The sequence below is a fragment of the Ambystoma mexicanum genome, chromosome 3p, assembly GCF_040938575.1.
Source record: "Ambystoma mexicanum isolate Mex_15411 chromosome 3p, UKY_AmexF1_1, whole genome shotgun sequence".
NCBI lineage: Eukaryota > Metazoa > Chordata > Amphibia > Caudata > Ambystomatidae > Ambystoma > Ambystoma mexicanum.
In genome coordinates, this window is record NC_090925.1 from 575,506,748 (window position 1) to 575,532,115 (window position 25,368).

The 25,368-nt window shown below is 44.6% G+C and overlaps 1 protein-coding gene across 1 annotated transcript in view; it reads left to right on the plus strand.

The window, feature by feature from the left end:
- Positions 1–20,276: 20,276 nt before the first annotated feature.
- Positions 20,277–25,368, plus strand: part of OCSTAMP (osteoclast stimulatory transmembrane protein) — a 114,039-nt gene continuing 108,947 nt past the window's right edge. The window contains exon 1 of the mRNA XM_069651311.1: positions 20,277–20,422. Coding sequence (XP_069507412.1) covers positions 20,283–20,422 — 140 coding nt within the window. The 5' untranslated portion in view covers positions 20,277–20,282. The remainder of the gene's footprint in view (positions 20,423–25,368) is intronic.

The following is a 25,368-nucleotide window of genomic DNA, read 5'->3' on the forward strand; positions in this document are numbered from 1 at the left end:
ATTCAGCTTTCTCAGTTTCGGTATCGCTTGGAAAAGGCGTAGTGTGTTAGTTCTGTTCATTATTATTTTGGACTCTTTATCCGTTTTTCCTTCTAGTTTCAAGCAGATTATTTTAGGTCTCCAATGGGGGTCAATGAACTTGGGATATTCGATGTGCGGACTTGCCGCAATAGAGTCTTGCTTCTCGTTCCGATATGAGCTTTCTGTGCTGGTCCAGCTGGCGTCCTCTGTTTGATGTTCATAATCCGCTCTCTCCCGTCTTGTTGAAGACAGAGTGCAATTTCCAGTAGACAGTTCATCATCAGATATCTCCTCACATGATAGCTCTATAGATAATGCGATCCTGTAAATGATTCCTCATAGCAGTTTATTATAATCATTGAGGTTATATTTGATTGTTGTTCGGATTGCATGGTTCTCAGCAAGCTTTCATTCTCAGTAATCTCTGAATCATGGATTGAGTAAGTAGATAGATTCATCAACGAGTTGATGTTTCCTTGTTCTATTTCCCCAGCTTCTATGGTCTGTTATTGGATTTTCTTTTGTCTTTCCATGACTTAGGATGCTTTCTTCATTCACTCTCCTTCACTTCTCGACCACATTTGTACTAACCTTAACTGTTTTCCGTACCTTCAATTCTGTCTGCTTGGATTTTTGCTATGCCTCACATTTCTAAGAAAAGCTCTTGAGCCTCATTGTTGTTTTTTGGTTTGTTTTTTCAAACCCTCTGTCCTTACTTTTTCAGAAGTGTTCTGAGCTTGTTGTTTGAATATGCTGTAATTCTGGCTCCCTTTAGATTGTTTCCTATTTGAATCAAGCTGAATTCGGTTGAATCTAAGTTCCGCTTGGGATTCTTTTTATTCACCTTATTTTGTAGTGTGTCTGATGTCAAATCAATCAGGAGAATTTCCTCTTCGGAATTCAATTTCTCTGGTTGAATTTGTCATTCTTGATTTGGTTATTAGGGTCTCTTTGGTTAGTTGTCTGGGCTTTTGAATCTTCTTCAGGCGATTTGTTCTTCTTTTGTGTCCTTTCGCTGGTATGATTGTTCGTTAGTGATGTCTTAGCAATGGTGATTAAGTCTTCTGTTAGTGAAGATTTGTCCATTCGATCTTGCCTTGCTATCTCGGCCAGCCGTTGTTGCCAAATGTAGCTATTTACTGCTTCTACACTGAGTCGCCCTTAGATCTTGTGTATGAGCTGTTCGAAGCTCTTTTGTTTATCGAAAATGGAGCTTAAGATATTAGTATGTTCTTTGACGGTCTGCATATTAACTTCCTGTAACTTTATATATGGTGTCATTGTTTGTGAAGTTACGGCGAAGAGCATATTTTGAAGATCTACCATTGTAGTGGTAACGGACTCCTGCTGTTGAGTTGGGTTTGTAGTACAGGGGCAGATGGGCTCTTCCGTTTTAAAAGCTTTTTTCTCGTCGTATGATCCAACATTTGACATATGTATCGTTTTTTCTGATGCTACCCCTATATTAGTATTAGCCAGAGTTGTCATATCCCTAGTGCTGTTCTCCTTTCTGGTTGCTAATTCGTTGCCCAGTCTCTTATTTTTCTTATTCATTTGTTGTAATTGCATCAGAGCTTCTATTTCAGACAAGTCCAATGAAAGTCGATCCAGGCGGCATGGGCTCAAAGGTGCAGTCTCTTTCCAATGATGTTCAGATTTTGTTGCTCTCTGGTAATATTGTTTCCATTTTTCCTTAGCCTTGATGGCTTTCTCCTTCTGTGAGAGCGGTTCGTTGGAGTCTGCCCCATTTTCGTTTCCATATGCGGGCATACTTTCAATGTTGTTTTTATTTACCTCAGCATATGTTTCTGCATCACTAATTTGCATTTGTTCACTCCTACTCTGCTGCTCCATGCTCCATTGCGCTTGTAACAGGCTTTTCCTTTCAGCGTCAGTATTTTATGTGTACTCCTCTTTATCTTGGGACTGATGTGTGATGATTAGGATTATTCCACTTAAAATGTTTTGTTCACAAATGCTTTTTTCGCCATTTGTTTGATCCATTCTTTTATTCAGCACCAGTATGTCGTTTTCTTCCTTCGTATTTTCCTGTGTGCTGGTAATAGGCAGTGTCTCTTTAAGTTGGAAGGCTTTTGAAGCCCCCCACCGAGGGTGGGGCTATCCTGTTCCACTACTCTCTTGTTGTTTTCCATTTGTGCCTTAACTTGTTTTTCTGACATTTTTTTTTCCTGAGGCTCGTTTGATGTACCGGGAGTTTCTCTACCGATAGGGCTCCTCCGTCTTCCTCCGCTTAAAGCATTGCGTCGTTTGTAAACGGCAGCCGAAAAGCGAGAAAGATGTGCTTCGTGTCCCTCCGTTTCCAAGTTTATTTTCTTAAGCGCTTCCCAGCCAGTAGCAACGTACTTGTCACGGGAAAGTTAACTGCCCGCCGCCTTCGTTCTGATTCCTGATTTAAAGGGACCCACAGGTAATGCATTACCCTGTGCGTGTGTGTGGGGCGGAGGGGGAAGGGTGGGCTTCGGGATGTCATGACTTTCAGCGTGGGGTTCAAAGGACAGCTCCCACAGTCCCGCAGTCCCGCCACGCTAGGTTATCACAGCCTCAGCTTCTAGCTTGTGTGTGTTTAATTTGGTCCGACTGTAGCTCGGCAATTGCAAGTCTTTGGGACGCTTGCAAAATGTCCGTAAGGGGGGGCTTCAGGATGGCTCGACTTTCGGCGTGGGGCTCAAAGAACAGCTCCTGCTGTCCCGTAATCCCCCCACGCTAGATTATCACAGTCTCTGCTTCCAATTTATATGTGATTGATTTGAGCCGGGAGTAACAAGGAAATTGCAAGGCTTTTGAAAACTTGTAATATGTTCGAGAGGCGTGGTGAGGGGTGGTGTGAACAGTGTATGTTTCTTACCTATACTCATACAGGGTCTGCCGCGTTCCGCTAATCCCGCGGACTCCTGCAGACTCCACACTCTACTCCACACTCCGCGGCCAGTAATTGGTATTATACTGCTCTCTGTGCCCCTCGTCCAGGCAAATCCACAGTAAACAGACTTCTTCAGACTCCAGACTCCTGCAGACTCCACACTCTACTCCACAATCCGCGGCCCGCTCCGCGGCCCGCTCCACGGCCAGTGGATGGTATTATACTGCTCTCTGTGCCCCTCCTCCAGGCAAAGACACAGTAAACAGACTTCTCCAGACTCCAGACTCCTGCAGACTCCACACTCTACTCCACACTCTGCGGCCCGCTCCGCGGCCAGTGGATGGTATTATACTGCTCTCTGTGCCTCTCCTCCAGGCAATGACACAGTTAACAGACTTCTCCAGACTCCAGACTCCTGCAGACTCCACACTCTCCTCCACACTCCGCCCGAACAATTACTATGGGTGATTTTAATGCCCACATTAAACCAGTCTCCACAGACGTTAGCTGGTCAACCTTCTAAATGCAAATACAAGCATGGCACATTATTAGTGCTTTACTCTATACCTTATGATCCTGCTGTTGCAATGGTGGTCTGGTAGGAGATCAACTGGTAAAACCAACCTTTAGAAGAGGCGTTCAATCCACAAACAGGTATTGAATTTTCCTAGATCTCAGATGGTGGAACAATGGGTTTATCACTCAAACAGATATGGCAGGTGGAGAGTGACCATGATCCAATTAGCTTAAAATTAGCATACCCGTGCCAGCAAAAACTCACTCACCCAATATCACCAGTAGGAATAGCAGGAAACATATAAAGTGGTCAAATTTGGATTATTATGTAACTGCCCCCCAAAGTATACAAGGCTGTCCTCCCTATTCTTGAAGTACAATCAACAGAGGTGGCTCAAACTCTGGGAGAATTAGCAAAGTTTTATGAGGCCTTTACTCCAGCTCTACATGCCTTAGTCATTAAATATTTTAATCAGATTAAAAACCAGGTATGTGTGCACAATACGTAGTATGACAAAAGTGTCACATAGCCAAATCCAAACTCTTAGCAAAGTTAAAAATAAGAAATATGGCGGTCAAATTGCCTTTCTTAAAATGACATATACAAATTTGATTCACCTCAAAAAAAATTGCAGAAGAAGAGATGTGGGAGACATTGAGCAAAGCTTCTATGACAAAGGATCCTCAATCCTTTTGGCATCCTATCTCTGAATATCATACAGTGAGTAATGATGTAGAACGCTATATACATAGGGATGCCTGGTTCTCCCACTTCGTTAAGCTATTTAAAGGCACTGTAAATTGCATTGAACCCATAGAAAGCACCCTGAACGCCACATCGGCTCCTCTCCAATTTCTTGTAGTCGAGATCTGGACTGCAGTAATCTCTCAAAGCAATGGAAAGCCCCAGAGTTAAATAGGCTCCTCATTGATTTATTCAAAAGGGAACCTGATATATAAGCACCTGTTCTCACATGGTATTTTAATAATCTAAACTCTGTTGGGATGGAAATGAGTCTGTCCGACCCCCCTAGGTGCTTTAGAGTGAAGGTGAATCCCATAGGTAGTCATGTGATGTACTAGGGGGGAAAAAGCCATGCTAAGAAGGTCGGCATGACAATAATGTAACAGGAATAATAGATGCATGGATTCAATGTCCACATAGAAAGAGACGCCATTTTGTAGTTATGGTAGACACGTAGACCTGCATGGCTGCGCGGTACAACTTTACCTCAATGGAGGAACCCGAATAGGCCCAGAACATTACGACGAGACGAGCCCACATGGCCAGTTCTCACAGAAGCTTTGCCTTGTCCCTCCATTGTTGCAAATACTTAGTATCACTTGGAGGAATGTACCCTGAAACGCCATGAGACAACACCAGGTTCCGTGCAGTGCCCTTTTATCATAGCCAAACCATCAGCAAACCTTTAACCCTCCATCGGCTGCTGCCGATCCATCCCCCTATACATGTGGAGTACCACAGGGCTCCTGCGTCTCACCGACCATGTGAAATATATTTATGAAGCCCTTGTTTGATGACCTGGATCATTTGGGTGTCATCCACACTAACTATGCAGATGACACCCAGACACTCATACCTCTCTCTGGCAACTACGACACAGACCTTGCCTTAGTCAACAAAATGTATCTAATCATTCAGGCATGGATGGCAGTCAATAGCCTCTGCCTGAATATCTATCTATCTATCTATCTATCTATCTATCTATCTATCTATCTATCTATCTATCTATCTATCTATCTATCTATCTATCTATCTATCTATCTGTCTTCTTGTATTGCGCCACTAACCTTAAGGCCTCAGGGTGCACACAGGAGACGGGGAAAAAACAGACAAGAACAAAAAGAAAATCCAAAACAGACAGGATGAGAAAGAGGAAATCATCTTACAAGCCATCAAGAAGAAATAAATCATTTGATGTTACAAGAAAATGGTGATGTAGAGATGAGTATCAGGCCAAAGGAGTGGGGAAATTACCCATGACCTATATCAAATAAAAAGGTTTTTTAGTTGTTAAAGACAATTAATGAACTGCTTTCAGCCAGATGTTTTGGCATTGAGTTCCATAGGGCAGTGGCCCAAGAATTGAAACTAGCACCTCCTAAACTCTTCAGAATGGACAGGGGTTGGACCAGAGAAGTATTGCAAATAGATGGTAATAAATGTGAAACAGGTTTCTTTTTGATCCTAGCAGTAAGATATGATGGGGCATCGCCCCGCAGGCATTTGTAAACAATATACAAACCCTTATGCTGCAAGCGCTGTTGGACAGCCAGTCAGTGCAGGCTGCACCTAGTCTCAGAAACATGCATGTTGCGCTTGAGACCGAGCACAGCATGCACTGCACTATTCTGGACCACCTGTAATGTTTTGAGATTAGCCTGGTATGTACCAATTATGAGCCTATTACAATTATCCAGTTTGTAATTTACAATTGCAGCTGCAATCAATGCAAGATTTTCTTTTGACAAGTAGGGCTTTATCTGCCAGAGGAGCTGAATGTAAAAATGGCAGGAGGATTTAAGATAGTTGGTCTGCCGATTACAAGACAGTTGAGGGTCGAAGATGACGCCAAGAGTTTTTACAGTTTTTGATACATGAATAACATGTTGGCCAATCAAAACATTCTCGTATCTTGCAACCAGCTTCTTCAGCCGCTGCTGAGTGCCCACAACAAGCAACTCAGTTTTGTTAAGGCATTGTTAAGAGCCAGAGAATTCAAAGCCATCTAATTCTGGATTTTGTGGATTTTGCAAAAATGTGGTTGATACGCTCTAAGTCTTTATGATTCTCACCAGTGAGTTTGATGACAATTTGCGTATTGTCGGCATAATACAATAAGCCGGAGATCTTGATCCTTGGAGCCCCGACTAACCTAAATAAACTGGAGGATCAATACTCATCATTCAACATCAATGGTATTGACATCAAAGTTGCTAAGGAGACCAAAACGCTAGGGTTCTACTTGGATTCTACCCTGAACATGGGCAAACAAGTTATTGCAACAGCCTCTGCAACAGTGTACACTTGCAAGCTGATCCATGCTTGCAAACGTACTTATCCACTAAGAGTTGTATCACATCAAGAGCCTTAATCATGTCTAAACTCGATTATTGCAATGCCCTCTATGCAGGAGCCAGCAAACATATCATGAACAAACTCCAAATATTAGAAAATAATGCTCTCAGAACAGCACTGATCATACAGAGGAGAGAACATATTTCAGACGCTAGATGAAAGCATAAATGGCTCGCCATCAAGGACTGGATTCAATTTACAATAGTCTCCATTACCCATGAATGTCTTAACAAGGCTGCTCTGCAGTATTTAAAAGAAAAAATCATTAAAAAAACTTCATTACGGCCCTCAAGGTCTGCTAACTCATACTACAATTGGGCCCTGGAGTGGCACGCGATCCTGTTGAGCAGTGGGGACAGGGATAAGTCCACTGAGAGGTGGGTCAGGGAGGCACCAGCCACAGAAATGGGGGCCTGCCTCTGGAGAGGCCCTCTCGGGCCATTGGTTACTGGTAGTGGGCTATTAAGCCTTAATAGACACTGTGGCAACATCCCGGCCCTAGGTGGCTGGTATCTGCAGTGGCCTGGCCCTTCCTGAACCCCTGTGAGCAGGCGGCCTGGTGGGAGAGTCCTGGAGGAGGACTGTTGTGTGGCCACTTGCTGTTAAACTGTATTCATATAATACCACCTTGTTATGAATATTGGCCTAAGCCCATTCGCTTTGCACGGAAAACCGTGTTCAAAATGCTTCGATCTCTGATCAACTTTGCTGCCATTTTAAGAATCATCCGCCATTTTGATTTTGACTCCTACTTTGTATTTTCAACTTGCAGCCGAGCTGAACGACCTTTGAGTTGTGTCAACAGTTAGGCTGAACTAGAGCAGACTGTTTGTTTTATGCAAAGAAACCTTGTGACTCATATGAACTGCAATCCAAGTGTTGTCTTCACTCACAAGCCTCAACCTCATATAAACAACGAGACAATGTGGAACAAACTCAGATCGTGTGTTTTTGCTGAACTGCATTGTAGCAATCCTTGAAACAAGGCTTATTGTGGATCAGAGAATCAATGTCACCATTGTAACTTCATGGACATGCAAACTTGTTAAATCCATTGTACAATATTGTAGTATTTGTCATGTGAACTGGGCACAAACCCTAGCATGTAAATTATTAGTTTGGAGAGGGGCTGGACAATGTTTGGAAAATTGTATAAAAGTGTTGTGTTAAGATGTCCAGAACTCTCACCCCTCACTGTGTCTTCTGGTACACAATGCGAGGTGTTGAAAGCCAGATAGCCATCTGTTTGCTTTGAATCTGTACAGAATAAAAGATACTTGTATCTTTTTGACCCGTGATTGGCGTATTTTATTTTGTGGTACTAAGCCTCGATATGTCTTTGGTCTTTCATTGCGGCCAGCTGCCAGCGATGGATATTGTGCAGGCTCAGGCCCTAGTGGCTGCTGGGGTCGCAGGCCCCATGACAATGTGGGTGCCTTGAAGAAACAGTGAAGACATACAGGGGTAGGGCTGAGGTGACAGAGGCTAAGCCCCCAAACCCAGTGTTGCCCAGTTGCCAGGTGGAGCTGGAGAAGTGGTGACCTTGGCCCTGTTGTGTTGTGAGGGGTGCTGTTGACCCTGGTGGGTGTAGCAGAGGATGGGGGGTGCTGTCCAGGTGTCTTGGAGGAGTGCCCCACTCCGGGGTGCGTCTCTCAATTGTGGTCCACACCATTGGTGATCGTCAGAGTCTTTGGCCTTTATTTCCCAGAGAGGGGGACTGAGCCCTGAGGACCAACACTCTGAACACGAAAGGGCTTGCCCTGATTGTTCCTGGCCCACCTATCCAGGGACACTTCCGAGCACCATTAAGTTTCCATGTGGGAAGGAAAGGTTAGCAGCAGCAGAGGATAAAAAGCTAGATCCCACTCCCCTTCTATCCGGATGGACTGGAAGAACTCCCTGCAGAAATTCTGATTTGATAGATCTTCTACCCCTGCGTTGGACCAAGTAACAGACTCGGAGACAATGGCGGTCACTGAGGATGACATTCAGAGGATGATGGGAGAGCTGATGGGCCTTTCGGGCAATCGGCATTGAAAGGACGATGGACCTCAGGCTGATGGGTTCCAAAGGGTGGAAGGAGGTAGGCGATGTAAGGCGAGTGGTGTTATGGGGGCAGGGGGCTCTTCAGAATTTGATCCTATGGACTATGACCCAGTTGAGCGGGCTATATCTGGTGGTTCGGCCCTACGCCAATGATGGTAACTGGGCATGACTAGACGCCTGGGGGCTAAAGAGGGGTATGTGTAGTTGGCGGGAACACACTATTGATGGTGTGATTGCCTTTGGTTGTTGGTTTAGGGCATGGGAGCTTGCACAACTTGATGATTACACCTTGTGGGATATATGTTTTTCTTGTCTAGTGCCTAGATGTGACCATCAATGGCAATTTAATATTTCTTACTGATTGAGGTGAAAATTGACTTGGTGGTGGGGTCTCTGAATGTTCGGGTTTGAACTCCCCGACAAAATGGTCTATCATGATCGAGGAATTTAAGAGGGCCAACCTAGACCTGCTTTCTTTACAGGAAAGCCATTGGGTGGAAAGCGGTTCACCCTGGCTGAAGACCAGGTGTATTGGGAAGGTATTTCAGGCCTGAGCCCCGTCCAAGAAGAAAAAAGGGGTGGCCATAGTTATAGCGTCTACATTCGGGTTGGTGGTTAACAGTGTGTTGCAGGACCTAGCAGGGAGCTACATCGCAGTCAAGGGTTTATTGAGGGGCAGCCCGATCACTGTGTTGTCAGTCTAATGGCCCAATGAGGCACAACTTGTGTTCTAGGCCAACCTCAAAGAGGTATTGAAGCTGTTTGTGAAGGAACTGCTATTAATTGGGGGTGATTTTAATATGGTTATAGACCGGCAGAAAGCTAGAAAATGGCCAAAGGGGACGGAGGTATCACATGCTGAGCGGTCCCAGTCTAAGAGGTTCATAGCATTAAAGCAGACCTCAGTGTTGAAGAAGCTGTGACATTGAACGCAGAGGAGAAGAACCCCTTCACCTTTCATTCCTGATTCCATGACACTTATTCCAAAATAGAACTAGTTTTGGTTGATGCTGTCTTGAAGGAGCTTGACCGCTATGTTAGTGGAGATCTGGGCCCATGGTTGGACCACAATCTAGTCCATGTGGTGCTTGGAGAGGGGTGGGCCCGATGGCTCTCGGGGAGGTGGATGTTACTGACCTGCTGTTGAAGAATACGGTGCTAGCCCAGATGCTTCGAACCCACATTCAGGAATACTTTGAGTTTAATGATTGGGGGGGGACACCAGCCCTTGGTTTGTGTTTGAAGGGTTTAAGGCTTCGATTAGGGGAGCATTGATGGGCCTATGTGCACAGAAAAAGTGAGAGAGATGGGGGAAGAGGTGGATTTACTGTCAAATATAGGGAACCTTAGACTGGGTGGGGGGGGCTATGGTGGGTGGTCTGAACCCACAACAGGCAGCACAGCTGCATTCATAAAAATCCTGGCTAAAGACCCTGCTTATCCAGGATACAGAGAAGAAGTGAACTTTCCTGAAACAGAAATATCACGGGAGAGGGGACAGGCCATGGTGCCTAAGGGAGGTGCAGAAATCTAGGTCAACAAAATCAAAAATCTGGAGGGGAGAGACCAGTTCGACCCAGAGACAATAGGATGGGAGTTTCATGAATTTTATGAGACCTTATAGACCTCAGAGTTCCATGGAGGTAAGGAAACAACATCCCAGTTTCTTGATTTGCTACGGAGGCTGGGTTTATCCAAACTCGCGGCAGACAGCATTGAAGACCCGATCATTCCGGAGAAGGTGGCCCTTGTGATCAAGGGATTAGAGTCTGGTACCACCCTGGGGGGTGATGGATTTTCAGATAAGTTTTACAAGACGTTTCAGTCTCTCTTAGCCCTGCATCTGGCCAAGCTGTTTAACAGGATGCTGGAAGGGGAAGCTCTGCCGTCCTTGATGCTTAGCACCATCATAGTGGTTATCCATAAGCCGAGGAGTGATCCAGGGGAGTGCTCCTTATATCTGCCTATATCACTTCTTAATGCAGACGTGAAGATATTGGCAAGACTTCTGGGATGGATGCTTGAGAGATACCTTTCAACACTGATCCATGGGGATCAGGTGGGCTTTATCCAGGGAATACAGGGATTGGATAATGTTAGAAAGACTATTGATCTGATGCATGTGGCTCAGGGGGCGGACATTGACAAAGTGGTGATATATTTGTACTCGGAAAAAGCATTTGACAGAGTTGCATCGCTGTATATGTTCCAGGTCCTTGAGAAGTTTCAGGTGGGGCCTCAAATGAGGCGATGCATAGCGCCCTCTACGACGCACCAACGGCCAGAGTGCAGGTCAATGGATTTAGTATTGCCTCTTTCAATTTTTCCAGAGGGAAAAGGAAGTGGTGCCCCCTTTCACCCTTGTTGTATACTTTGGGCCTCATAAGGAGGCTGGCGGCCGCCGAATGAATGGCGCCAGTAAGGTACCGGCACTGTTCATTCTGGGCCACCACATTACGGGTTTCCTCACGGGTGGCGGAATACACGTCTGCTCCTGACCAGACGTGCATACCGCCACCCCTGAGCAAACCAGGATACTAACAAAAGACCCATCATTAACGGGTCCGTTGTTAGCATCCTCCCCATTCCCATTGAGCCCGATTGGGGCTCAAATAGGAATGGGGATGTACCAGGTCCAAGTTCCAAGAATGGGAATTACTGGGCCCGCTAAAGTCGGCATGGCCCGGTAATTCCCTATTTTTGGGCCCCGGGCCCGGCACCCGGTTTGGGGGTAGCCATGCCGGTAAGAACATCATGGCTACCTCCAAACTCCTAATGAGGCCCAATGTCTCTAGAGCCTGTACCCATTGCAGTACGTGACAACCCAAAGATCAAGGGGATTCAATGCAGGGAAATATTCTTTAAACCATCCTTATTTGCAGAGGATATCTTGTCATATCTGGTAGATGTACATTCATCAGTTCCCGAGCTTCTGTCCTTGATTATGACATACAGTTGTTTTTAAGGATTTACGATCAAAGGTCACACATCATGAGTTATGCCAATTCGGCTTAAGGGGTTGTGCTTGGAGAATAGGGTCCAGTTTAAGGGTATGAGAGTTGAAAAGGTGGCACTTATGTATCTGGGAGTCCAGCTTTCCAGGGATCTTGTGACGCTGTTCACCTTGAATTATACTCCCATGCTCGCAACGCTGAGGGAGGACTTGGCGAGGTGGTCTCCCCAAGTGCTCACAAGCTATGGGAGAATGGTTTCAGTCAAAATGAACGTTCTTCTGCAGTTGCTCTATCTCTTCTTGGGCCTGCCCACAGTTGTCCCTGAGCTGTATCTTTGTGAGCTGAAAACCCTGCTGTCCCGATTTGTTTGGCAGAACAGAGTGTTGAGGATTAAACACGCAACACTAACATTGCCTAGGGACTTGGGGGCTTTGTTTACCCTGACTAACACACTTATTAAAAGGCAGCCCAGTTGTGGGTGCTGAATTAACATTTGAGGGTCAATCTGGGCAATTATTGGACCTTTCTTGAGGAGGTTGCGGCACACCTGAAGAAGGTTAGGGAATATCTGTGGTCCCCACTGCGGGCGATTCCGGAGACGCTCCGATCTCATCCTAGCCTGGGGGTTCTATGTTTGGTATGGAGGGAATACAGGGCTAATGGCCACTGTCCTCCTAGCTGTCCCCTAATTGCTCAGTGCGGGGGGCCCCCAAAAGACCTGGGAAACAGGGCTTTTTATACTCCCAGGCCTGGTTGGATAGAGAGGTAGAGAGGACTTGATAGTTGTTCTTGGAAGGCACCTTTATAGCATATGAAGCCGTGTCTGAGGTCGTATGGAAATATGTGATTTGCATCCTCGAATATCTGAGGTCAAGAGGGCTGCTAACCTTTCTAGGAATTTGGCACAATATGGCCAGAAGGGAATCCTCTTGCGACTTTATAGGGTCATGATCACGGCCTAGGTGGGGAATAGACAAGACTTCAAGGTGGAAGAACTGGCTGGGGAAGGAAATCCCTCAGGAGACCTTTTCTAGGATTTTCAAAGTTGCCTTTCAGGGTAACCTGTTTACAGCCACAATCAAGCACATTTTGAAGGTTCTCCATGGATGTCATAGAGGCCCAATTAAACTTTCTAGGATCTTTCAGGGATCTTCCTCGCTCAGGCCCCGGGCTTGCAGACAGCAGGCCACTTCGTTCACATATGGCCCAATTGCCCAGTGAATCAGACCTATTAGGCAGATGTCATCAGTTGGATGAATTAAGTCACAGGGGTCCCCTTGGAACTAGATCCCCTCCAGAACCTGCTGGGAGTCCGTTCGTCGGAGAGTGGCGAGGGGAGGTTCCAGAGATTATGGGAATTAATGCTACGAGCGGGTAGGATTTCACTAGTGCAAAGTGGAAGTCCTGGGGAGCCCGGGATAAGGTGGTCTGGGAACAGAAGCTCAGGGACATTTACTCAATGGAGAAGCTGACAGGAACGTTTCATGTGGAGTGGGGCCCTTTGATTGGTAAATGGAAAGCGAGTTAAGATGTGGGGAAGGGAGGTTGGGTGGAGTGGGACACCATATCAGTATGGGGTGAGGCCTCGGGAGCCCAGGGAGTTGAGAGGGGGGAGCTCCACTGCCTGAAGCACAGAACAATTTAAAGCAGTGTAACATTTATTTTTGAGTAGAACTGGTCCACAGATGTTCGTATGTGTATTGACAGCGGTATCATCGGAGTTCAAGTGTACCTGATTTTGGGTTGTTTATCGAAGCAAGCATATCTCGAGTTTTTGGGGTTTGATAAGGAGATTTTCAGTGGTTATTGTAGTTGTTTTGCTATGAGTGATTCGCTATATGCTTTAACTGAACACTGCTTGACAAAATGACCATAAAATGTAATTTAAAAAATACATAAATCAAGAGACTCTCTGGCTGGAGACTCTCTTATTTGAGTCTGCCTCTCGCTCCAGGTTGCCTGGCTACATTGTATTTAACTGCTCCTTTTTACCCGGGGAGTACTTGAATGAAATGTACCCCAACTATGCACATTATCTAAAATTTAGATTTAATGTCCTCCCACTAGGTGACTAGGTGAGTAAGTGGTTCTCGAACAGAACTAAATTCTGTCTATTTTGTCCAGCTGAACAAGGAACCACAATGAATTTACTGGTAAATATGTTTTTTTGGGGAAGAGATGGCTCGCCCCATTATTTTCCAGCCACCAGGCACGTAACCTGGTGGATGATGATACTCTTTGCAAATTGACACAGCATAAAGCAGTAGTGTTTGCAGTCTCCAGTTTTCTATCAAAAGCGTAGCATGTTAGACAGAAACATGCCTTCTGAGTAGAACAGTGCACAGGTCTGCACTTGGGTAGCCCATGTTGCCAGACCCCTTTACTATCTGGTTTCCCTCCCTGTTTTTAATACTGGTGATCCTACAATTGATTTGACTATGATTTTTTTTTTTACGGCTGATTGTATTAATGTACTTTCTCATACTTAGTTCATGTTAAATTGTTTATGTTTTAAAGTCTGTGGTGCTGTGTTTGATTTGTGCATGTATGCATTGATGGCCTATTGCCAAAATAAAGCTTTTATGATGATAGAAATGCTAATGATCAATAGGATAATGTTTATTCTCTTTTAAATGCCCACCTCCCGAACAGATCTGGAAATGTAAAATCAGAAATTGCATTAATGTCATTGTTTGGGCCAGTCCCTAAAAGAGGGTTTACTGAGCCCACATGGCCAGTACTCCACACGCTGGGGTTCAGTCATCCACTGATTTGCAAGAGTCCGGAGCATGTCTGACATTGGAACTTGCATGGAATGGTTCTTTGTGTATTGACGTCCATGGGCCTATTCTGCCTGCATTCTGCAGGTGGACTGATTCACGAATGTGAATTTGTGAATCAGCCCGTCTGAAGACGTCATATGTATTCTATACGTCGGCAGGGCAGACCGGGGTTGGTCAAAACATCTTACTAAAGTATTGAGTAACTTTGACTTACTCAGGCATATTTTAGGAAATCAGAAGAAATTAATTTGCGAATAATAACTTCTCTGTGAATCAAATAGTCCTGTCCAGCTTACATTGAGGACAATTCAGAGTAACATCGTTGCAAACCAGACCCTCTGCTTTTTTTCAAAAAGTGCATGTTCAGATGCATGCATGAGACGTTTTTAAGATTTAGCTCATCGGTGGTGCATCATGTAGCCGAAATCTGCATGGATCCAATAAACAGTAGCAGGCTGTGTTAAATGATTTAGAACAGTCATGTTCGTCTGCAAAATGAGCTGTCTGAAACATAATGGGTTAATTGCAGCTATGAAACCATCTCCTTATCTTAATTTGGGTCATGTTATGGTAATTTCGAACATAGCTGTCTGAAAGGCAGCCAAACGAATACAAATGTCTTATGTGCTTCTTGGGCATTTGACTTTCATGCCAGACAGGGCCTGATTTACCAAACACATTCCAATGGAATTGCACCATTATAAAACATTTTTATAAATCAGGCCACAGACTCCCTGTACCACACACCTCAATTCAAGTAACTAACTGGTGCTCAATCGAGGTGAAAGTATTTCCACCCATTATTTGGCTGATTAACCTAGTAAGTATAGGGAGCCCATTTTCAGAAACATATACTATATATAAGGCTCACGTTTTAGTGGTATTCATTTTTGCACTATTTCATTCTGCATGTATCTAAAAAAATAAATCAAAAATGTTTGACTACTTAAAGACATGCATTTGCATCCATTTTTTTCAAATAAATACTCAATGGAAAAATATTTTTTTCCGTCTGTATTTATGTGTACAAATTAATAATAATGGAAAACAGGGAGCCTTATAATATCCTTTGCAGAGGCTCTAGAGCTGCTGTTAAGAGCAGACCATGGATACAAGAGATTTCCTATGTTCCTGTATCTTGGAAAAGCTCTTATTATAAGGCACTGGAATATCAAACCTCAAATGATTGGGATTCGGGAACAGTGATTAGAAGGTTTGTTATGCATGTGTTATGCAGGCCTACGCAGGCCTACTCCTCTTTTGAATGCCTCATCTGCAGGCTCTCTCTCTCTCTCCCAGCCATTTCCTCACTGTGGCTACCATTTATTGGCCACCTGGTCAGATCTTCTCCTTCCTCTCTGACTTGGCGGACCTCTCCTCTTCCCTCCTGGTCTCGACCACTCAACTCCTCCTTCTCGGAGACTTTAACATCCACCTGGATGCTTCCTGTCCTTCCTATGGACTCTTTCCCGGCCTCTGTGACTCTCTCTCACTCTCTATCCTCCCCTCTGGCCAGACTCACTCTGCAGGACACACTCTGGATGTTCTGATCTCTACAGACCTTCCCCTTTCTATTCCTCTCACCACTCCTCTCTCCTGGAGTGATCAATTTCTCCTTTCCTCCCAGCTCACTCACTCCACCCCTCAGGCCAAGCAAACTTCAGCACTGCCGCCTACCTTCTCAGTTATCCGACCAATAAAGCATGTGTCAGAGGAGGCTTTTGCCTGCCACTTTCTCATCCCCCCACCCCCTTCGGCTGACTCACACCCTGACACAGCCCTTTCTATGCTCCACTTTGCTATATCTGATACTCTTGATGTTATTGCCCCTGTCATGAGGATCCGCTTGAAGCCCAAATCTAAGTGCAACTCCTGGTACGACTCAGACCTTGTCACCCTTAAACACAAGTGCAGGGTGGCTGAGAGGAATTGGCGTGCTTCCTGTACATCCTCTGACAAACTGGCCTGCCGCCTGCTCCAAAGGCAATATCTGCTCTTTGTCTGCACAAAAAAGAGAGCACTCATCCAAGCCTGTGTTTCTGCGGCATCCAACAACTCTGCCAAACTCTTTAAAATCTGCAAGGAACTAGCCAATCCTGCTGCAGTTTCTACTTCTCCCGTTCCCTCCCAGGCCCTTCTGCACGGCCCTGGCTTCTCATTTCATCTCTAAAAATCAAGATATCCTGTCCTCTCTCTCTTCCTCTCCTCCTCCTCCCTATACTCCCCTCTCTTCCTCTGGCCCTTCTGTGGCCACCTCTCCTGTCTCCTTCTCTGCCTTTCCCCTGTTGTCCTCAGGCAAGGTTTATAGACAAGCCCGATCTATGAAAGTATCATAAAAACAGGCTCTCCCCTGTTCCTCTAAAACCATCAAGGACCACATTGACACCCTGGCCCCTGCTTTGGCTGACTTCTGCAACCACTCCTTCACCAGTGAAGTCTTCCTTTCCCCCCTGAAGCACTCCCTTGTGCACCATCTTCTTAAGAAACCCTCAGCCAACCCCTCCGCCCTGCTAACTACCACCCATATACATCACTCCTTTCCTGGGCAAACTCCTTGAAAAGCTGGCCATCTCCGAGCTTAATCTTCACACTGAATTAGTTGGTTGTCTCCATGACCACCAGCCTGGCTTCAGCACTGCCAGAAGCATGGAAACTGTTCTCCTGAACATCTGTGAAGACCTGCTTTCCAACCTTGACTCCAGTACCCCCTGTGTTCTCATCTTACTTGATCTCTCTTCCGCCTTTGACACGGTCAACCATGCCATCCTGCTCAACCGTCTCTGTGATAACCTGGGTATCACTGATTAGGCCCTGGCTTGGCTGACCTCATTCCTCTCTGATTGACCTTCCCAGGTCCAACTTGGGTCCTTCCTCTCCTCTATCTCTATCTGTGGTGTTCCCCAGGCAGGGGTTTAACCTCTCTCCCTGGCTGTTAAACTTTCAGTGCTATGCAGACTACACTCAGCTCATTTTCAGGATCCCTTCTGCCACCACTTCTCCTTCTCTCATCTCTGACTGTCCGCTATCCAGAAGTGGTGTGCCTCCAACAATCTCTGCCTTAATGCCAGTAAGACTGAAATTCTCCTCATCGGCACACATGCTCGCTCCTTTCCTGTCACTATCTGGCCGGCCTCTCTTGGCCTTCTTCCTTCTCCCATCTGTCAGGCTAAAAACCTCGGGGTCATCTTGGACTCCACTTTCTCCTTCTCTCCTCACATCTCAGACGTCTCAAAGAAGTCACACTACCAGCTGCACCTCCTCAGAGGTATAGTTCCTTTCCTCTCCTTCCCCCAGAAGCTCACTGTCTCCAGAGCTCTGGGTCTCCCTGAGCTGGACTACTGCAACAGCCTCTTTATAAATCTTACTGCTTCTACTCTCCACCCTCTGCAACTCATACAGAACAGGACTGCAAGACTTGTCCTTGGCCTCAAGCCCAGGGATCATATCTCTCCAGGACTGGAATCTCTGCACTGGCTCCCAGTGGCTGTGAGGATTAAGTTCAAAACCCTCTGCATTGTCCACAAGGCCTTCTGGGGCCTCAATACCTCCAACTCTCTCTTCCTAAATATCTTCCTTCTCAAGCTCTTTGCTCATTCACCTCCAACCACCTTAGGGTCAGTCGCTTCTCCATGCAATGAGTTGGTGTTAGATATCTTTCTTCGGCTGGGGCCTCCCTCTGGTACAGCCTGTCTGCCTTCCTGAAACTTGAGGAGAACCATCCCCGGTTCCGGAAGCACCTCAAGACCTTCCCCTTTGCTTCTGCTTTCTCTCCTCCTCTCCCCTGCTGAACTCCTGACTGACACTGCACCGATCACTTAGCTACCCTCTGATCTCTAGCCCAGGTCCCCTCCCCCACCAGCTGCACACCTGCAATGCCTCCCGGGCAACCTGTGCACTTGGGGGATGTTTCTGTATCTCTACAGTCTCCTCAGCTCTTGACACTTGATGTCTGCACTTACCCATGCACTTGCCACTAGCTGACCGCACTTTTACCTATTGTTTAAATTGATTTTATTTATTCTTCACTGTTGATCCTATGAATGGCACTGCCCCCTCCCCCTCTTCCACCCCGCCCTTTCCCTTTCCCCCCTACCCTGCACTGGCGTGATCTCAATGTCACCTGGCCCAGTAAGATCGTTGTCTTCCCTCTTTTCCCATTCCCTTGCCTTGTCGCGCCTTGAAACACTTGCGTAAAGGCGCATTATCAATGCCATATCATATCATATCATGCTTAGATGTCAGATTTGTTTTAGGATATTGTATTTTATAATTCAAAATGTACAATCATTTAGTAACACATCTGTAAATTAGGTTTTGTTCTTATCTGTGTTTGTATACAGACAGATTCGTGTATAGGCATGGACATGTGTTCCCTTTACTCCAACAGAAACATTCTCACCCATCATTACTGATTATAACCACTTCATGCCCATTTCAATTAACTCCAGAACTAATCCACAGTAGTGTAAAGTATTGTTAGACAATGTAAAAGCAATGTGATTAATCGAATGTAATCAATAATAATCCAAAAACTATTTGAATTAATCTGTCCTTTCTATAGGTCATCTGACTGTCAAATAAGAACCTGCCATGTTAACTGTTTTGATCAGGTTCCAGCTGCTGACACAGGCTTTTGTGCATCTTCTGAACCAGTATGAAGAAGGCTTGCGTGGTTATTGTTTTCCCTCCCTATGCATTGCACCCCCCCCCCCTTCAAGCTATCTGTACATTTGCAGCGCAACATGGTTGCCAGGTTGCTGGGTGGTACGGCGCTATGTTTCTTCCTCTGATTGGCAGGTGTAAAATATATTGATGTATATCAAGGTCAGGTGCACTAGCCTCTGAAATGGGGCTTTCATGTTGCAATTTTTCAGACTGGTAAATGCGATTTGGCGCTTCATCCTTCCAAGATCATACATTGGATACAATTAAATAGGTTATTAATACGTGCAGCTGCAAGGGGAGGAAGAATAGCTCAGGGGCAAAGCGTTTGTATTGGTAGCAAGGCAGAGCAACACAGGTTCGAATCCCGGCTTGAACACCACTCACTGGTTTTGAGCGCCTTATAAAAGAGTAGCTATAATTATTAAAATATTATAGTGTTAGAAATGGCATTAGCCAGAGTAAAGCACATTATATTTAAAAAAAAAAACTATAACAATGTATTTTATGAACAATGAAGCTTTAATAGCACGTTTGGACAGGTGTGTTGCATAGTAGCTTGTAGATATATATGTCAAGCAAAAATGCAACAGTAAACTTCCTGGGAAATGGTCGCTTATGTGACTCACAAATCACTCAGGGATTCCATGGATAACACCGTATTGAAACATTTTTCTGTTGGAATGTTTAATGCAGCGCGTTATTTGGGTATTTTATTTCAAGGTGTGCATGGCATATGAAGGAAGCAGCTGCACTTGTGGGTATGGATGGCCCTCTCAAACGAACACGATGCCAGGCCATCATGAGATTATTGTAGATTTTGAGTCTGCACTTGAGGTATGACAGCTGGAATCATTGCATTTGCTAATGCTTCCTTTGGTACTCACACCAAGGGGTGTATGACAACATTCAACAACAACAGTCTGCTACGTCAAATCCCTGAGGTCTAAAGTATTAGCAGGTGAAATTCGATGTCTTTATGAAAATATAACTTCAATCTAAAACCGCAATTTAACTAGAGGTGAAGATGCTTTTTGTAAAGCTAATGATAGTAAATGGCAGCCCGGTCTGACTTGACGTCTGTTCTCTACACGACGAATGATTTTCTGAATTTGAATCTGTGACTTTTGTAAATTGAGTGCTTCTTTCTACAACATGTGAAATCAATCGTGTAGCCTGTGAGCATAAAGCTAATACTTCCCCTTTCAGGTTTCCTCTTCTCCATTTTTAAAACAATGTCATGGTTGAGTAATTGGAACAGCCAATCTGAAAGCGGAAGTGGGATTCAGTGTTCGTAGTTCGTGATACAAAGATATTGAATGCGTCTGTTTTCCCCGTCTTTCCACGTGGAGCTGTCTTCGTTTGTGTCTAGCAACTTTTCAAATGTGGCATCAAAACGGCTTTTCTTGCTGAAAATGAACTATTTTCGAAGAAATTGCGATTCTCCAAGCAGATTCTGGTATGTATCATTCGCATTGTTTGTGTTTCTTTCTTTTGTGGGAGATATCTTCTCCACTGTGATCGCGTAGTTCTTTTAGGCTCAAAAGTGTACAGGCTACATTGTTTGTCAGCTGTGGAACCAGGCTTCCACGTTACAGCAACATGTGTTATCCTAGCCAAATTACAATATGTCCCTGCACCTCTTTTCTCTCTGCCATAATTGGGAGGAAATGGGATTAGGGTGACTGGCCATATTCAGCGCAGGGAACTGAAACCTTTGGACCTCTGGACCATGACCTCCATGAACCTTCACTATTTTCTATGCTGTATAGGGATGATAGGAGTTGTAGTCTAAAACAGGTAGAGAGCCAAGGGTTGCTGACCCTGGTTTACCACTATGTAAAACGGAATAATCACCTTCATTATTCATGACCGTGTCATGCTTACCAGTGGTGGAAGCAGCTTTTGCTGCCGGAGGGTGGGGGCTGGGGGGGGGGGGGGTTAGCACCTTAAGGACACCAAGATTCTAAATGATTCATGAGTGAGTCCTAACTGGGGGTGGTGAAAGGTTTCAGTGAAGGGTCCCATGCGTTTCCTCAAATTAGCATGAGCGACCGAGTGTAGCGATGGAGCCCTAAATAATTAAGAGTGGTTCAGGGGCGTTCCCCCCCGCTACCCGAGATTTTTTAATAAAAATAATGTTCTGAAATTATACATAAAATGAGATGAAAAGACATACAATTTATAAATGCTTTTATACCAAAACAACAAAAATATCCAGTACATTTCATGATTCATGGACAGTCACGCCTGGTGAAAACTGAGTGACCGGGCTTAAATATTTCCACAAATTACCACAAGTGACAGAGCATGGAGCGAGAGCACAGAATAATTAAAAGAGGAACATTTTTTAAAGTAATGGGCTGACATATTGCATTTTGCAGCACAATTTTTGACAAAAGAGATAAAAAGCCATAAAATGTACAGTTGGTTTACATAAAAATTCAAGAAAAGGCCATGCCAACAACAGTACACTAAATGATAATGATGTATTACTTATATAGCGCCTTAATCCAAAGTGCTTTACAGAGCACATATTTACATACAAAATAACCCAACCGAAATTGGTACTCATTTATTGATCTCGGAAGGATGAAAGGCTGAGTTGGCCTTGCTGGGATTCAAACCTGAAAATCACGCTCAGATCGCAGCAGTGAGCGCTCAACACACTGAGCTATCGTACCAGCTGTAAATAGGATGACTTTCTATTATTCTCATTAGGCTGCAGCCACAATCTATCTATACCAGCAATGGTCATTTTAAATCACATGCATGAGGCTGCTACCACAACCTATTTATGCCAGTAAAAGTCACTTTGAATCACATGCACTAAGCGCTTCATGTATGTGATTTAAAGTTACGATTATTAGCAAAGATAGGTTTTGGCAGCAGTTTCATTCATGTGATTTAAAGTGACCATTACTTGCAAAGTCTGCAGCCGTAGCTATAGCAAAGTAGCCTGTACCAAGCAAGGAGGTTTAGGAATGGGGTCTATGATCTTGGGTTAAAATGTTACGTTAAAGAGCACACTTTCTGTGGAAAAACTGGGTAAAAAGCCAAACAGTTTGCAATTGGTTTTGTAGGGTATCTCAATATCAAAAAATGCAACAGGAGCAAGCCACTAACAGTGCACAGGAACATTTCACAACTCCCATGATATATGCCAGCATAAACACATTTTCGCACTGGCTGTGCCCGTGCATTTCCATGCTGAATGCACCAATATTTCACAGAATTCCTAAATAAAACATACTTATGTTTGTTTGCACATTATGCCAGTAATGATACCATAAGAAAACATGTCCACACTTGGTCTGCCAATGTATGGCATTATCTCAATACAAAGAGCAGACTCATGTTGGCTTTGCTTTAAAAATAGGAAAATATGTCCAAACAGACTGCACAATATATTCCAATCTAGACACATACTGACAATTATCACATTGCTTTATTCTTGATGCACAGTAAAACAATGTCTTGCCACAGGAGGAAATATCTACTCTGGTTGTACCAAAATGCCAGTATAGCCATGTAATAACACTTAAAATGCCTGGTTTATCAACAATGGCCAGTAAAACATGTCATGCACAGTAAGAAAGGGCTAGACTGGCTGCCTCAAAATGCCACTCTAGACAAGTAATAACACTTAACATGAGTGTATCATCAGAAGCCCAGTACAAAAAATGCCATGCCACAGTAAGAAATGGCTAGACTGCCTGCTCTAAAATGACAGTCTAGCCTCATAATAACACAACATCCTTTCTTTTTTTTAACCACCGGTTGAACAAAATAAATGGATGATGATTCTTTACTGGGCATCTATGATAGATGCCCAATACGATGTGTGTTGATAATGTGCCCCACCCTGGACACCCGCTCCCCGGCCAGAACAAACACACACACACACACATACACATTCACACACAACATTCACACGCACACCCATATGTTATACTGTCACTCATTAACACACATAATACATACAAAAATAAAATCTTACCTGCACTCAGCTCCAATTCTCATGGACTCTGCTGCTGCCTCTATCTCCAGCAAAGCAAGAACAGGAACCAGGAAGCGTGTTTCCTGGTTAGTACACATGTGTGTAGGAGCCAGAGAACGGATTATGCATCACCCTTCCCCATATGTGCATGAATGCACAGCACCCCCTCGTACTTAAAATGTGCAATACCCCAACCTACATTCCCCAAGGGCCATGCAGGACTGGGGAAGCAAAATTCCCTGGCATTTCATGTCCCATTGAACATGCACGGCTAGTTTTCGAACTGCCAAAAGGAAACCTTGTTTCCCTTTGATAGTTCAAGTAAGTGCAAGGGGAGCTCCCTTATCTGAAACAAGTAACCAATTGGAGAACTCTTGGGCTGATATGGTAGGCAAGTTTATGTCAGTCAGCACCTCATGCTCATTATGGAAAACCCACCCCAGGCCATAACTTATTTATGCCACTAATGGCCACTTAAAATCACATGCATGAAGGCTGCAGTGCTCCCTTGGCGAGATGGCCTCCCTTGGTTAGATTTTGCTGTTCATTTCTTCGGAATTTCTATTTCTGTATTGTTTTCAAATGTATGTATGGCTTGGCATGCCCTTATCTCTCTTCTCTTATCTTGACTAACGTTCCTCCTCTTTCTTGCAGTCCATATTTCTTCTCAATAGCCCCTTCCCTCCTCACAAATGGTGCCTGGTTTTGATGGATTGCAATTGAGCAAGGGTGTAAAAACTGGTCTGTTTTATTTTCATTAATATAAAATTATGCAGGTAATTCTGTTTCTGAAAGGGGAGTCTGCTAAACAGACCCCCTTTCTTAAAGCTCAGTGCTGAATGCATAGTGCATAGATGTGTCTGAGAGTGATTGTCAATTGACATGGTTAGGGAAGCCCTGGCTTTTTTGATTTTTATTAAGTATAAAATGATGGAGATAATCCATGTCTGAAAGGGTCTTCTGATAAACGGATTCTCTTTTCATCAAGCTCCATGCCAAAAACCTAGTGTACACTTGTGCCAAGCTGTGTCTTTCTCCCTAATCTGCAGTTTCTGCTCTCCGGTGGCACGCAGCAGGTTCATAGTTCAGAGGCACCCTGTTTGACAGATGCTGTGACAGCAGTAACTGCAACACAGAGGCTACATTTAAGTCTCTACTTCTATTCCAAAGTCATACTAATTATGCTTAACTCTCAGCTAGTGTCAGGATAATTTGGAAATATAAGCCATACCTAGGTTTTGGTATGGTGGCTGATAGTTCACATAATTATTAGGATGTATACGTTTTGGCTGTGGCACAAATGTTTGTGGCCAAATCGACCGTGAGCAATTCGGCTGCAAAGCCAATTTTGCTGTGGCCAAAATGGACCTAGATTAAAAAGCCCTAACCCCCCCACAGGCCTCACAGGCCCCCCTACTTACCTTTTGGCTGTCTGTGCATTTTTCTACCTCTGGAAGTGGGACACAACCCCACTACTCCCAAAGCCAATCACTACCAAACATGGGGAGCGGGGGACACCCCTGAAACCCCTTCCTCCCATGTTTGGTAGTGATTAGCCAAATTGGTCGTTTCAAAATGACCAAATGGTACTGGGTGAATTCGGCCAGTTGTGCCATACGGTCAATTTGAAACAACCAATTTTGGTAATACCAATTATTAAGCACACACGATTTGTAGCATATCAGTAGCAATCCTGTGAGCTCAGAGCAGCTGAGAGGCAATGTGCATCCCAAGCACCTTCCTATCTGCATTTCAGTGCATGGGACAAAGGACAGGATGCCTGCCTCTGTTGACACTTTGGGAGGTTGGGTAACTCCTCCCTGACAGTCTCAGTGACTCACAACAGCAATCTCCAGGGAGCCTGGCTTCTAAGAGGTAATTCCATTATAGAGTCCTGCCTCACGCTAAGGGTTTCATATCAGAGAGGCCTTGACTGTAGGCAGTCAGGAATAATAGAACACAAGAGAGGAAGGATTCCACCATTTGGGTTTTCTGTGGACTTCTCTTTCTTTGTCTCGTTAACATTACTTCACAGCAAGACAGTGGGTTTGATTAAAAAATGTCACACGTCACTTGTTACCTTAACAAGGATTGGGCCCATTCAAACAGGCTTTCTTTTAACCAATACCCAGTGGTGTGTATACTTTGTAGGGAAGGGTTCTCCCCCTCTTTTTTTGTTTCATTCATGGGCTTCAAAAATAATTAATTTGGACCCCTTTTGGGAGAGCGATCCTTCCCAAAGTCCTCCACTAGTGAGGTGAAGGTGTATTCCAAGGCAGAGTCCGCTTTGCTTTCTACCAATCCCTTGGGCACATTCAAGGTCAATAGCTGTTGAAGCAAGACCTGCCTCTCTGCCAGCTAAAATGGTACCTCACTGGATGTGAAGGAATCCTGCTGGTGGTAGC